The sequence below is a fragment of the Passer montanus genome, unplaced genomic scaffold (assembly GCF_014805655.1).
Source record: "Passer montanus isolate IOZ18808 unplaced genomic scaffold, ASM1480565v1 scaffold14, whole genome shotgun sequence".
Taxonomy (NCBI): domain Eukaryota; kingdom Metazoa; phylum Chordata; class Aves; order Passeriformes; family Passeridae; genus Passer; species Passer montanus.
Window position 1 is genome coordinate 9,009,960 of NW_024360941.1, and position 16,708 is coordinate 9,026,667.

The window sequence follows — 16,708 nt, forward strand, 5'->3', positions numbered from 1 at the left end:
GGGAAAAAACCAAACAATAAGAAACCCAACTTTTCTTCCCTCTCATGAAAAGAAAATGTCAAATATTTTATTTCAGGTTAATTGAAATGTTTACAATTATTGAAACCATTTCCTTGCCAAGAAATGCACCATTTTTAATATCTTTACATAACAATTGAAAAATAAACTGTGATTTTATTTTAGTCCAAAGAAACAAAAGAAATATAAGAATCTGTCAGTTGAGATTATGATTGCCCAAAGCTCTGTGGGTTGAGAAATCACTAAGACCATAACATGTAGAATCAAACCAGTCTTGTAGAAGGAAGGAATTGAATAACCATCACCAACATAGGAATTCTCAGACAGTTTAAGATGACAAATTCCTTTCTACCCAAATTTCACATCCTCTCAAAACACACATAGGTGCCTATCCCCACATTATTCTAACCTCCAGCATTCCGTCTTTAGCCCCATTCCCTCTCTATCTCTCTTTCCACCACTTTCTTAGTGTTACTATCAGTATTGCTGGTCCCCATCAAGGTTTTGAAAGCAATGAATGCTGTGTCCCAATTCACCTCTGCAGAGACAGCTGATACCCTAGGATATCACATCTCCAAGTCAGTGTCCTACCCCAAGATTAAAAGTCATTTTCCAGATTGATGACTAATTAAGGATTTTAGACAAGTTCTAGCAATTTCTGAGAAGACTAAGGCAAAACCCCATGCCAGATTTTCATTACTCTGGGAAGATGGACAAGGTTGACTCAATTTTTGTCAGGACAGGCAATGCAGTTTGCATTATCTTTTATACACTGCCTAGACTGGTGGGTAAACAGGCAGGGAGAGACACTTAACAAGTGCTTCAGAAACACTGGACAGTTCATTTTAGATACATGGAAGTAAAGCAATGGAATGCTTTCTTTTGTGAAATGTTACTTTTTATTTAGTGCTTTTGATTTACATACCATACTGGCGAAGATCCAAGCAGAGATTAGCTCCATCCACTACGGTGGCATTTCGGCAAATGGTCCACAGATTGAAGTACATGTAAACAGGCAGAGAAGTGAAAGCTGTAACTCCAAGCCAGGCCAACATAAAGATGTATGTCAGCATAATGAACTGCAGTAAAAGAAGAAAAACAAAACCAGTGGTAAGTCAGAACTGAACTGATTCACCATTGGAAAAAAGGAACGATAGAGAAGTAACAAATGTATCTATGTTTGGCTTTGTCTGCTTCTATCCTTATTTAATTTATGGTTTGGAAGGATAATCCGTTAATGATCAGGTCAAAATTATGCCAGAGCACTAATAAGATATTTCTGAAGAGCAAGAATTATGCTTCCAGAAGTGCAAGCTAGCCTCCATGTTTCTCTCACTCTTGTGCCCATGATGGATGCAAAGCAGCGCACCTCAAGTCCAGACAGCTGTAGGCTCTGTGAAACACATCTGTCCCTCTCTCTCATCACCACTACTCCAGAGTTAGGACAAGAGACCCTATGGTTGTATCTTTCACTATCAATGATGAAATAAAAAATTAAATACTGTAGGCTTTGCTTCTCTTGTTTTCAAAATTGGGCTCTTAATAAAAATGAGCTTTTATCTATGACTGCCACAAAATCTCACTGACAAATCCACTTGGCATTGAACCAGTGAGACTATATTTTTGTCATTCTGTTATTGCATTCATACATATTTGGGTTGTACAAGCAAATTCATCATTCAGAAAACAAGTAAGCAAATGTCCAATAAATATGTAAACATGCTACCTTGCTGCTTCTTTGCTAGCCTGACACCACTGGGAAACACATTTATTAATAACAAACCATCTTTTCATTTTATGCTGTGGAAAGGACATGAAGAGGCTACATGGTAAAATGGGGAAATTAGTTTCTAAATATAGAATCCAAATTGCCAGTGTTTGGTGGCTTCAGGAATGCTGATGAATCTAAACACATTACAGGAAACAAAAAAATTCATCACACTAGCATCACACTAACATTTTTTTAGCTGCTTATCTCAGAAAAATATTGGCTCTGAGAGTAAGAAATAAGAAATATTTTTGAAAGCTAAATAAGTTGATCAAAAATCTGCTAAAAATTAAACCTTAAAGAGTAAATAAGGGGAAAAGGGATGATATTTTCTTTTTCAGTTTGTTTTGTTTTGGTTTGGTTTTTTTAATGCAGAATCTCTCGATTCAGGTAATAGAGAAAAAAGCCTAATATATGTACAGATTTTAGTTATGGAAATCAATTAAGTCAGAATCTAAACGATTGTAAATGGTACTACAAATTGTAGCAGGGTGGCTTATCCTCATTGATCTGATCAGGAAAAGCAATCCAAAACAACAAAAGGCTGAATTTTAAATAAGGTATCTTTATTGCTTTGAAGTTATAAGGATGGATGTTCTCAAGCGATATTAAAGAGACCTTAATTTGATTTACTTTAACTCACTTCCAAATATTATTAAATAAAAGTAATTTTAATTCTGAGAAAGTGTATTAACATAGGGATTTAATGCAGTTTAATTAATCTAGTTTAAAATTTATTTCAGATTAATTTTTCTCATTGTCTCTAGGTAAATGAGACTTGTAGTAGTAGTTTGAAAAGCTGTTTAATACTCTTGATATCAGCTTTCTATCCTTTTCTTGAGTTAGTCCTCCATGCTTCAATACTCATTCTTTACCTCCACACTTACCAGTTTGAGGGTTGCAAACTGTTTTAACATTTTCTTCAACATCCAACTAGTTTAAAAGAAAAACTGATGTGCCTAAGTTACACGTAATGGTTTCTAAAAATGCATTAATGCAGGTAACAGCTGTTTTCCTTACCAAACTTTCCCAATAACCCACTTACTAGAAACCCAGCTGGTAAATAGAGACAGTGATAGCAAAGTCCAAAATAAATATGCACCCTTGAATATAGCTGTAGACATTTCCATGAGTCAGTTGCTTTGTATGTTGGAAATTCTATCCCATTTATTGCAGAGCAAATAGTTAAAATAAGCAAGTACTGCTTCTTTTTCTGCTGTTATTGTTGTTATTGTTCTTTTACTGTTTTCTTTTTTTTTTCCTTTCCATATTGCAGTGTTAACATTAATGAAGAAATATCTGTCTGCACCCCAGGCACACACTTACAAATAATTACTTGGAAAATTACATAGAAATGTAGATTCAGGGACATGAATTCCCAACTAAATTTCTATGTCCATTCTTAATTTATTATCAAGCTAAAAAGTTGCACTCATTTTTTTTTCTAAGGCAGGAATACTAAATAAGAAAGAAGACAGTCTTTGTATAGACTTTAAATTGTCATTTATTCTAGAAGTGTTTTAAAAGTAAACCAGGCTTCTAGAGTATATTTTTAGCTTGCCAAAACCAAGTAAGTCTCAAGTTTTACTTGTGATCTTTCTAGAATTTGTGGAATAAACAATACTTCATGAATTTAGCACATGTCTCAGTGTAGCACATCCATATAATTTAATGAAGTACTAAATTTTTTATATTAGTTACATCACTGAAATGTAATAACTGTTTTTATTACCAGGCTTCATATCAGTTTGAGAATCTTCCTATTTTGTGATTAGCACCAAATGGAGAAAAAAAGATAGGCCTTACCATAAGCATTACAAATTCTTTTTAATATATATCGATTTTTCTGATCTGTAGATGATAAAGCCCACTCAAAAATTTCGACTGAGATAATACAAAGCACTAGTATAGCAAAGAGGGGGAAAACAGAGCTTATTAGCTTCTAAAAATCAGCCTTGGGCATAAAATGGTAGTAGAAAACAGTCATATGATAGCTGCTGTGAGTCACAAGAGCTGCCTTTTCAGAGAGAATTGTCTGCTTGTTATGGAACAGATTCTCATTAAAAACGTTAATCTGATTGGTTGAGTATCTCAGAAAAATTGCTTAAATGATTATTTAATTTTAAAAACATATTTTAGAAAAGAAAACTTTAGTTTTCTTCTGTCAGTTGCTTTCAGCTGAAGAGCCAATGGCCAATGACATGCCTAATTTCATGTCATAACACCAAGAACACCAAGAAGACAGAAAAAATACAGAAGTTTCCTTTGTTTATGTAAGAATAACTAAAATACAAAACCTCAAGTTAAACCATGTGGTAATTATGGGTTATGCCTGGAAGATGCTATCACTGATATCAGTGAAGCAAACCACAGAAATGTGATCTGGGCAGTAATATACTTCCTGCTGTAAGGGCAGTAAAAAAAGTTTAACCTGGTACAACTAATTATTATTTTCTAGCAATAGCAGGTGATAGCTTCTTTTTTATAATTGAAGGGAATTATGAATTTAAAAAAGTATAGGGAATAATAAAGTCTTTTTTTAGATAACTTTCTCTCTTATTACAACCTTCCATCTTTGCTCTTACAAGGAATATTTAAGGAGCCTGTTCACTCCAGGAATTAAATTCAGAACCCAATCTCCTGAGATTCAAAGGGATCTTTCTCCTTTGAAGTAGCATTCTGCTATGTGACAAGCTGAAGATTTCTGAAATAGCAGTATAGCATCTTAAAGAGGTATCACGGTTTGTCCTTTAGCAGCTTATCTATTGTGTTTATAGTGAGAATTGCTTTCTCTGATCAGTTCGATTTTCACTCTAAGAAGCCAAACACATAAACTCAAAACAAACTAGAAGTGGTAGTGAAATTCATCTACCAAATCATGAAGATGAAAGATCACTAATTTAAATTCAGCTCACATTTGCAAAGAATAGTTGAAATGAATAATTATTTGAACAAAGTAGTCTTTAACCTTTTTAGTGTTTTGGGTTTTTTATATCATCACTGTGGCTGGCAAAATTCTCTTTCCAGATTTTGTAAGATTTTCAGTGCCTTTAATGGCTTTTCTGAGTTATAAATTATCAAAGCAGGCAAATCATCAACGTTGTGGAATGATGGAATGATGTTGTAAATCAAAACAGACCAACGTCAGGAAGCAGGTATTTCAAAATTGTTTTTGCGGAGCACAACTTCCCTGGTGGTCACAGCTGGTTGAAATCCTTTTTCCACTGAAAACATTACTCAAATCCTATCTATTTTAATAAGATCAAGATTTCTGTTACTGGTTGGTTTGGAGGGTTTTTCCCCTCCGTCTTTCCTAATTTATGGGTACTTCTTCCATGAAAAGCACATTCATTAAATTTCAAACACTCTTCTTGTTTTAGTTTTTTTATAAATAATTTAGTACCCCTGAAGAAACATTGTATGATGGCTTCAATGACCCTTGGGACAGAGACAGTGAAATCTTATCTAGAAGGTACAGTTTCTACAAACAGAAATGGAATGAAAAGGAAACAAATTAAACCTAATTCATTTCATTTTATGAGGACACTGCTGCTTACAACATGAAAAATAATACAGAAACATAGCAACAAATTAAGTGCCCAAATAAAACTTAACTCCAGAAAACTCATGTTGCCATGTAATTTTATCTTTACTCCAAACCACTCAGTACTTACTTTTGCACTTTCTTTCAATCTCATAATATATTTATTTTATATGAACTCTGTTATGTGAGCTCTCAACAGAGAGCTGCAAAAAGATGTGCACCTTGCTGTGTTTCCATCACATTTAGATTTATTATCCTGTGACACACACACAAAAAATGTTTACTTTCAGCTACATGAACTAAGAGGTTATTTCCAAACCTCTTCACAGCTTCAGAAATTCTGCTAAACAGTTTTTGCCAGAGATCAAAACCATACCTACAGAGATCATGCACATCCATCCTGCTCAAAGCCTCAAAGCCATGCTTCGTTATGAAACCCTGGCAGTACTGGACAGCACCCAGAATAACCCAGGGTTAGCCTTGGCTGTCTCTTATGGGAATACTGGGAAGTGCACTGCAGTCCTGGTTTGGGTGCATTTTTCAAACCGGAAATGCCAGAACAAGGTGCTGTGTTGGATTTTTTGGCCACACAGAAGCATGAAGATTTCTTCCTGAATTGTCCTGTCTCTCAAACATATCATTCACTTTCATTTGTCCATATTCAATTTCAATACTAATAAAAACTTATTTAGTTTTAGCACTTTTCTCAGCTTCAAATTCATAACTGACCTTTGCCTTTCAGGCCTTTTGCTTCATCTTGTTCATTTTAACCAGAAAAGAATTCCTCTGAGTTATTGCTACGGTCTCTTTACTCGGCACACATTCTGCATAAATGCATTTGCATACTCTTTTTTAATTATTCATTGCAGCTGACACATATTTTCTCAAATGCTGAAATTTTTCTTGATGCAGTTGTACTGGGAGAATTCTGATAGAGTGCACAGTTCTCCCTTCAGGTTACAAGAGGCCAGATTTAAAGTACTACATGTGTTCATTCCCACTTCAGGCCTGTTGTTTACTTGCATTCAATTTACTATAATGACGAGTTCAAACTACACCTTGCATCAACAGTCCAGATTCAATAAGAGCTCTTTATTAATAAACTTTTATGACAGAGTAGTTTAATGAGTAGATATTTGTTCCTGTGCATCACCTGTATTATTACCCCACAGGAGTTTATTTCTTCTTTTCAGAATTTCAGATTTAATCCAGCAGATTTTTGCAATTTTTTTTTTATTTTTAAAGGAGACTCTCTCCATAAACACCTCCACTCTTCCCAATGGATTTGTTGTGAGAGCACTTTACATGTATAATTCCCCATATGCAAATATGAAAGAGAGCAAGTAGAAAACTTGCTGAGTTCTTGAAAATATTTTAACAATGCAGAAGCTCAAACAGCCTCAGCTGCTTATTTTAAAATGTTGTCTAGAACCAAAAATTCTATTATTTATTTAAATGTAAATAAATTACAAAATGAAAAACAAAAGAAATCCAGATGTCTTTAGACATAAACATGTTAAAGAAGGACTGTTGAGTAGATTCCAAGGAAATGGTCTCTAATATTTTCATTTCTGTACAAACTAGCATCTTCAAATTCATGCCTCATTCATGGAGAGAAATAAAAAATGAAGCAAAAATATTTGAACTTGTTCATTTTGTATACCATACTTCTGGAAGAGGCTGTTGTTCTGATATTATCACTAAATGCACTGTAAGCCACGGAAAATACACACATGCAGTCTTTTCTATAACATCACTTCCATTGCTAACAATCACTTGTAGGACATTTATAATTGCCTCTACAAAACATGCTCATCCTCTCTCTCTCTAACATATTATACTCCCAGGCACAGCTCCAAAAGTCTTGTTGAAACATGGATAGATTTTGTGGTGTGCTATTACTGTCATGTGGTTGATATTCCTTGGCTTGCATTCAACTCAACTGTTATGAGAGGGGGAAAAAACCCCAATATTGGTCCAAATTTCTCTCCTTAGAAGGACAGACTTCTCAGGTTTGCCTAATTGAAATTCATTCATAAACTGAATACTACTTAATGACCTAATGAGAATTTCTTTTGATTATTAAAATATATTAACATAAAAATATAAAAGCCCAGAAAATTGAAATTATATTTTAGAACAATTTTTTTTGGCTTTTTTAAACATTTTTCTTCTACAGTGAGTTTACATGGAAGAAAAAATGCTTTTGTCAAAATTAGGATCAATGCTCACTGTTGCTTTCTGCTTTCCATATGGACATATATTTTTCTAAATGTGTATTTCAAGGTTAAAATATTCCATGCACTATTTCTATTGCTTTGGAAACCATTTAAATGCATGTAAAAAGCTGGCTTACTTTCTGATTTATGCTGTTGATTTGTTGGTAGCAGTGTAGGAGGAGATTTCCACAGTCATGTCAGAATTCTTCTCTAACAAATGGATTCATTTTTTGAAATATTGCTTAGTTAACAAACTGATGAAATATCAGTTTGAAGAAGATGGCTTTGCATTGATGCAAGACAAAGTTTTATCCTAAGATTATATAATTTTTCTCTTTGGTACTTCCTTAGAAACCAAATATTGTAACTTATTTTTTATTTCTGAATTTTCTTCAGAATATTGATGGGTTTGTAGCATTGTGTTGCCTAAAGTTGTCATTAGTTGTTTTATATCCTTCAGGAAAGACTATAATTTTTGTAGTCTGACAGGCTTCTGAAGCCCTGTAGCATTGGATCTTTACTGCTGCTTGGTAAAAACAGAATTTCCTATGTAATTTTTTTTACAATCTTTCAAACAGGAATTATTTTTTTCTCAAAACGCATATGCTTATATTTTCACATTCACAAAGTTATCCTTATCCTCTTGTTTTCCTTTCTGGTGGTATTTTTCTAATGCTAGGAAGTACTGTCTGGGAATATAGTTTAGATACTTGCTATGCATTTAAATGGGATTGAAGATAAATAATTTGGTTTTAAAAATGGCTTTTAAAATATGGATTAGTAGCTTTTAAAATATGGATATCTTCATTAAATAACCTTTTTCATGTGCTCTCCTTCCTATGTTCATGCCACATGTCTATTCAGTTTGAAGACATTAAGTACAACAAACAATCAGTTCCATCATTACATTTTCCCTGACAATGTAGGCTGGTTCTAGTAGTAAATTTACTAGGTTATGCTACCAAACAGCTGACAAATTTTTTAGAAACCATACTCTAATGGTTTTCAGTGATAGCAAGTTTTCTATACACAGATGAAGACGTACCACTTAGCTGGGAAAGGACTGAACAATACAGATTTTTTATGTTTTTCACATTTCCAAAATTTGGAATGCAACATTTTTTTCAGGAAGTTTCCATGGGTAGGTGGATACAAGGCATTGAAGCTTAAACTAGAAAGCAGAAATAATAGTTGTAAGTCTAAACAAATATGTCACTCAAGGTTAATACTTGGCTGTCAAAAAAAAAAAAAAAGTGTTTTCTTTCCTGATATATTCTTAATGGGCTTTGAGAAGCCTGTGCGAAAATGAAGGGGTAGCGACCTTCCTTGCTTGATTCCTGTCTTGCCAAGCATTCAAAGTCAATAACTTTGAAGCTTTTATTGTGACCTTAAATAAATTTAAAAGTTTTCTTCCTTCCTATGCAAGCAATGACCAAAAATATTTACAAAACTAATTATGAATTCATAAGACATCAACAGGAAGACGCAGTTCATAAGAAGAACAAAGGTATATGGTTTCTGTGAATTTTCTGTCACCATAAAAATAATGAATTTGTGATAATTGCACTGATATTCAAAGGATTAAATAACTATAAAAAAGATGTCCAGATGCAGTTAATAAATTATCCAGGTGAGAACAAGGCTCAGGGAAAACTGTCATCATCTGATGAAACATTCAAGTTAAAACTGAGATGGATTATCTGAACATAGGGGAAATAAAGCTATCATTTTGAGCATTTTATGACGATCCATAAAAGAAAGTTAAAGCCCATGGAGAAAGTGCAACCACTCCCAAAGTCAGGCATAGTTTGGAAATGTATGACAGCAGTTTAATTAAAAAAAATACTTACTGAGCTCACATGCCAAGAAAAAAAAAAATCTGTCATCAATGTGCAAGATACAAACCACAATGTGAAGCAAAAACATCCAGTTTATCACCACCAACAACAACGTTGCTGTCAGCGAGCAGCAAGACCAAGAGATGACGAGAAGGTACTGGCAAGGCACATTACAACGTCTGTTAAAGGAACTAATGAATACCACAGCCAAAAAAAGGGCTGCATATACAACACATGGGAATTTATGGGAGAAAAGGAATATCAAATGAAAGTATGATTTTATATGTGCAATATTTCTAAGTGAGAAAATCTGGAACTATATAATAAGAAAAACAAAAAGGTTTTGACAGATTACAGAAATAAGACAAAAAAAATAGGCTCAGCACATAGGTATACATAACAAAATTTCTGAGCTCATTGCAAAATATTTCTAAAAATATAACAAATAGTGAAAAAAAAGCTTGCTTTCTTCTTTCTTTTCAAGACCACATATGTATACAAGCAATGCAGTTGGGAGAGAGTGACATAATGACTCAACATTTCAATTGAGCTTTGAACTGCTGCTAGGGCTTGTTCTTCCTATTTCAATATCAAGAGCAGAAAACTGCAAGGAACACAGTTCTCTAAAGAAATTCCAACACTGGTTTAATATCCAGGGATAAGATGAGTTCTAATAACCTATAAAATTGCTAATATATTTTCTTTCATCTACTAACTGCAGCAGTGTTTAGATAGCAAATGTTATTCACCTAATTTCCAGCTAAAAGGGCCAGGCAGGATACATCCAACTAAATGTGTATAGTTGATTGAAGAGCTTAATATAAAAGACATAACTTAAAAGACTTGAGGGTTATTCTCTTTGCAGGAAATAGGACAGTCAAAAAAAATTCAATTCACCTGATAAAGTTTGCCTAAGCTGCCCTTTCCTTTAACCACTGAAGGAGCATAGGCCTTTTTCTTGATAACCTTAATTAGGTGGGGTATATCTGTGCTATAATATAATCCCTCTGAAGTTAACTACTCCATTAGCTTCTAGGTAATTTGTGGAAAAAAATCATGTTTCTGGTTTTCAGTTGAGCAATCTGAAAGGTCAGAGCACTATGAATCTCACCTTCCCATATCACGTTGTGAAACTATATACAGCATACACAACTAAATATGTATAAGGAAAAGAGATTTTTAGATACTTTCCCCAGTTAAGGTTGGTTTGAAGGATTCTGAACCCATAAGGATATCTGCTGTCTTGTAGAGAAGGTCCTTTATTTCTCACAAATATGGTATGAAGCATACTACATTCCTCAGATGGAGCAGAATTTAATAAGAAGCAAGGCCTCTGTTGTCTGTCAGATCAGCAGTTTTACCCCAGAATATCCAGACATGGTATCTAATTTTCAGAAATTAGAGCTTCATTTCTAACATTCAGAAATCATACATCTGTTCTGGATGGGAAAGCCAGCTGAGCCTGCACTGAACTCTCTTCCTCCTGTTACACAAAGAATCAAATGTCAATGTGATGCAGTTTCACTGCCTCTGAATAACTGGTCTGGTAAGGAAAAGATGAAATGACGAGTTCACAGATGGTTTTTCAAAACATTTGTGCAGCTTACATGTTTTTTATATAAAATAAAATGTGATAATATTTTGGGAAGTTCATGTTTTAGTTTAGGCACTCAAGAAACATGTATGAAATAACCCATAGGTAATCAGGTATCCAGAATTATTTTCCAAGGCAGAAAAATCCTTATCAGTAATTAAATTAAATATTCTAAAGAACTAAAACTAAAGATAAAAAAGGTATATGTAAGTGCAATTTAGAATATAAAACTTATTTCTCTAGAGCTTTAACATGGTTATTTTGAAAAGCAAGGTACAAAGAAATAGAAATACAACTACCACAATGAAGTCTTCATATATTTTTTTCTGATGAAATAAAACAAAAATCAAACTTCTATTTATAGCATAACATGGGGGGGGGGGAAGTGTCATTGCATTTCTATTGGCTCTGTGGGCAGATATTCTAAAACAAGGTGTAAATGAGGCTTTCCATGGCCAAGGGAACTAAATATAAATAGGAAGGGTAATAAATTGCAAACATGAAAACAGTATTACAGTTGGCTTCAGGCCTGTCTCCCATTCTCTACTAATCATGCTTCAGCACAGTTATATATGAATGTTTATGTAATACTCTAAAACATGTTCAGGCATGGAAACATAAAGCCTAGAATGAAAGCCATCCCTACTCGAATGTGACTGGCATTGTTTTACTGCTTTTGTTTTTCTTTCCACAGTAAATTAAGTCTGCAAACGTTGCCAGTGGGAGACTTCACTGTCACTTTCACAAGGCCTCTCTCAGATGTGAGAGGCTCTACCCCATGGCAGCACTGACATGACTTGGATGCTAAGCCTCTGAATGCTCATATCAGCTGATAAGTCAACTATATATTCACTGGAAAGGTTAGCCTGAGCTATTTCTTTTGCCATTACTTCAGGCAAAAAAAATAAAAATTCCTTTTGGCCATTCAGAGTTAGAAAGGGAGCTATTTGCAGCTAAGGAGGGAGGTCAGGAAGAGCACATGAAAAGTTCCTTCAGATGGTGGCTATCGGTGTTCTCAAAAGTCTGCTTTTCAAAAATATTTCTTAAGAAAGAGAAAAAGGTGTTACTGTTCATATTTCCCTATATAGAAATACAGTTAAACCATACAAAGTTAAAATAAATTTTTCTTTCTTTAAATTTTTTATTGATTTTTTCCCCACATTTTCATCATAGGTTTAGTCACAGACATAACAAATTTGGTCCTGCAAAATATTAATGAAAAACAACTGGTGGCAACCGCAAAACTGAAGGACTTCATTTTCAGACTTGAACTGAAATGTTAAATGTTAAACTTCTATTTAGAAAGACATCAGCAAATTTGATGTGAAATCATAGTCACACCTGGAGTTTTTACAAAGGTGTTTTTGACGTGGATCCATTTTTATAATTTTAAGTTTTCAAAATGATAAATATCTTGTGTGTACATTTCTGTTAGTATTAAGGCACTGCTAAAAGAAACCGACTGCTTAATCTTTCACAGTTTTAAATTTTTAATATTTACAAAATTATAAGGTCAACACTGTATACAAGGAAGATTTCTTGCAGCTTGTAATATCTGCCAACCCTTTTCAATAGCATTATCTCATTTTGGCAACTGTACAGAACAAAATTTATTACAGCACTATTTTAGTAATTGAACTATATGGCCTTGACACACAATACTGATTTGGTTTCATTTACCTCTCCACTATTCTTTTTGCTGATATTAGGACTTATTTCTTTATATAACTGTATGTGTTAAGCAACTGAATGAATTCTAAACACATCTGTCTTGGATTGAAACATTTTGTCATTCCAAATATATACCTTTTTTAAACATAAGATGTTATTTTTCCCTTATGAATTTAAAGTATGAGACAATGAAAATCAACCTAGTCAAAAGGATATCAAGTTTTAATTGACATATACTCTCTAGAGCATAGACACTAAAGCCAGAGTAATTATCCAAATTAACTCCAGACATTTGTATAGCAATCTTACTGACACATCATCAAAATGAGACAAGCAATCAAACAGCAGGTTTGTGGTTTTTTTCACCAAGAAAAAGAAAAAACTTCCACTGACTTAAAGAACAATGACAACAAGGTATTTAACTCAAACTTATTGATGGGTTATTGTAATTGTGGTCATAAAGAGTATACACCATTAACCTTAGCTGCACAGTGTGTCTCAACTCAATGCTTCTCAAAGTAAAACACAAACATTGCAAATTATTGATGAGGAAAGTGAAGTATTGAAGGAAATAATGTCACAAATCACTAATAATAACAGTGATATTAACCATGGAATATCTGCTTAACCGTTCCTTTCTTCTAGACACGTACTATAGAATTACAGTTATTAAAACTGTGGGAGAATGTAGCACTGCTCTGTTGCAATGCTGAGGACAGGCATTCATGGAAGCTGTGGAGAAAAGTGTTCTGAAAATCTTGCTACTCTATACAGAATTGGAACTTAGTATGTCCTCAGTGAATATAGATTAGAGACTTCTTTCCAGAAGATGAAAGCAGTGTTGGCATAAGCAATGACTGCTCTTAATTTAAAATGTTCCCAGTCTTTTTTTATATATTTATTTAAATGTTTTAAAGCAATCTTAGTCAAAGTGCCAAAATCGTACAATGATGACAAGAATGAAAGAAGAGGCGGAAAAACACCAGATTACTGTAGAATAGGTTACATCTACATAGAGATGACACACAGACTGCATTCCCCAATTTGCAAGATGCAGATTATCTGTGTTAAGTTTAACCTTAAACCTCAGGATATCCAAAATACTAGTTTTGATAGTCTTTGTGTGACTGGAAGTATCTATTGCTTAGACTGTATTCCACTAAATTAAGTGCTGAAAGTTGTAGCAGAGTACAGTGGGAAACTCAACCCAGCATACTAATTTATATGTTATTTATCATTAATATAGCATAAAAATAAGTGTACTTTAACACCCAGATCTATTTGCTTGTATTTATTCATTTAATATTGATCACAAAATATGAGGTTTTCATGCAGACTGTATTTTCAGAAATATCCAGCTCCAACAGCTACCAAGTACACAGGTCTCAGTTTAGATGCAGAACAGTCAAGTACCAAAAAAATTAGTTACTGACCTGACACTGATCAGAAAGGTTAAAATAATCCCAGCTGAAACAGTCAGCAATTTTAGTATGATAAACTTCCATTTAAGTCCTAGCACAAATCAGAATTTTTGAATCCAAGTTTTCCAGGGTCATAAGTAAGTGGTCTTTCCAAACCAGAGATTAACACAGGAGTAAATAATGGCCTGTTTGCCATTTAGAAACAGAATAGAACCTGATGACAGGTCTCAGCTTGTTCCAAAGAGGAACAGGCAAGATTCCTAAAATAACTGAAAATATTAGTAAGGGAAATATTTCATTCCCAGTAGAGCTGGAGGCCTTACAGTTTCAGTCCTGCTCAGTACAGCTCATGTTGCTGAGGTAACAAGATTTCTCACTCAGCTGGTGGAATTCATTGCTCCTGAGTAGCAAGAATTACTTAGAATTTAACCAATACAGAGAATCTATACAACACTCTTTTCTCCTTTGCTGTAATTTTTAAACACTGAAGTATCACAAAATATTAAAGAAAAACAAAACCAAAAAATAAACATCACAGGACACAAAAAATATATAGAGAGCATATTGAATTTGTCATAAGTACAAAAGCTTTCTTAGCCACTTACCCAGGCACTCACACATCTGCCACAAGTGGTGATTTTGAAATCTCCATAGAGATCCTTGATGGCACCAGTTGTAAAGAATCCCTCCACCATCAGCAGAATGCCATATACAAAGAATGCAGCTGCTACACCATATATCACATACTTGAAGATGTCAATCCTGTATAGGAACAGCAAAAATTAATTATCTGCATAAATATTTAAAGCTGATTTTGAAATTTCAGGGTGAGATAATCAGACCCCCTGAGTCTCAAACTTTATGACTGACTGGAAGTGTAAGTGCTGATATGCCACAATGACAGGTGAAGCTGAGGACAGGAATGAACTCTGAAATAAAATAGTGTTGATATAAGAAATTCTGGGTTATTGAATGTAATTAAATGTAAAAATTGATCTGTTTAGGTAAGACAGCAAAAATTTTCACATCAATTTAAAAGTCAGTTACTTTTCAGGTTTTTTTGCTCTAAATTAGGTGGAAAAGAAAAAAAAATAAATGGAAAAAGAAGCAAAAACCTGACACATCTCCTAAGTCATACATTCTATCCAGCACTTAGGTTATAGAATATATTTAGTTACAATCTTCAATAAAACACATACACATAGAAGTCTGTAGTTTCAGTCTGTGCTACCTTCTCATTATTATTCTCCCACTTATTCTCCAGTGGACAAAGTGTTTGACACAGAATTATAAGTCATCAAGAGAAATTCCTTACTTCAAACCAGAAACATATTATTCCAGAAGTAACAAGGTCAGAACACCCGGAATTCTTCTATAATGAGGATTTAAAATATAATTTCACAGGCACACAGCTGGAGCAATGGAGGGGTGGCTTGCAGTGTGACATGCAGGGTCCTAGGAGGCTCAGTTCACTACAGAAAAGATTACCTGGGTTGTGGGGTTGTTCTGCCCAGCACTGCCTGTAAGTTCAACCTTGGCTCAAGGAGACTGCGCCTCCTAAATGTTCCCTCATGACCAGCACTGGGGAGAAGATTTTTGATAGCACCTCTCTGCTCTTTTGTCTATACTTGGAAATATTCCTACTGGCCATGGCTTTGATCAGCAGATTTCAAAGTTTTCTGCTTGAACTTCTCTAAAAAAACTAGCCACAGTAAATTGTCAGATTGTTGATGTGACGGGGAAGGATCTGTACAACTATAAAATTGCTATATTCAGATTTAAAATGGTACTTAATTCCAATTGTATTCTCCAGCTCAAGATAGTGACACCTCCTAACAGAGAAAGAAAAAAAAAAATAAAGCTGAGAACCATTAGGATCTGCCAAATGAATTTTGACATGCCATTACCCACACTGGATGTTTTCTCAAGACAATGATTAATATTTTTATTGTTATGTAAGAAAATATTTAATTATAATAGTGTGTTCTTTAGGAGCACACTTTCCATCATCACTCAAAAGACAACTCATAATACACATTTTACATGTATAATACAATGAAAAAAAGCTCAAAATCCTGTTAAAATATCTTGAGCTTGAATGATTTTCAAAAGATTCAAAGTCAGGTTCAGGTCCGGATTAAAAATTGCCATCAAAATTCAGTTAAACTTCTGACATAACTGGGGATGGGAGAAGTAATAGAAATTAATGCTTCTGGAAATGAGACAGGTTATGTTTTGCCCTAACATTCTAATACCAAAGCATTTCCAGCCTTTTTTTTTTTTTGGTAACACAGCTTTTTGTTTCATACACAAATGAAAACTAGAGTAAGCCAATTTCCGCATGGAATAGATACTTGAAAGATTCAAAGGGGTGAAAATATTCTACACTCTAAATGGTATGAGATGATGCAGATTAAATTGATTTTAATATACATAATACATTGCAAAAAATCCCATTTCCCTGATTTGACAGTAATTCAGCCATTGTAACACTTCTTTTTAAATATCAAAACTGTGTTTTAAGCCTACCTTGCCTATAAGTGATTTTTAAAAAGGTTACAAAGAAATAGACAGCAACTTTGTGACTATTCCATAAAAAACTCTTCCAATTCTTATATATGCTTTAAACAACTGT

General features: G+C 33.9%; 1 protein-coding gene across 1 annotated transcript in view; it reads right to left on the bottom strand.

The window, feature by feature from the left end:
- GPM6A (glycoprotein M6A) overlaps nt 1-16,708 on the bottom strand; it is a 117,219-nt gene that overhangs the window by 10,899 nt on the left and 89,612 nt on the right. The window contains exons 3-4 of the mRNA XM_039700260.1: nt 14,679-14,835; nt 944-1,097 (exon numbers count right to left, since the gene is read on the bottom strand). Coding sequence (XP_039556194.1) covers nt 944-1,097; nt 14,679-14,835 — 311 coding nt within the window. The remainder of the gene's footprint in view (nt 1-943; nt 1,098-14,678; nt 14,836-16,708) is intronic.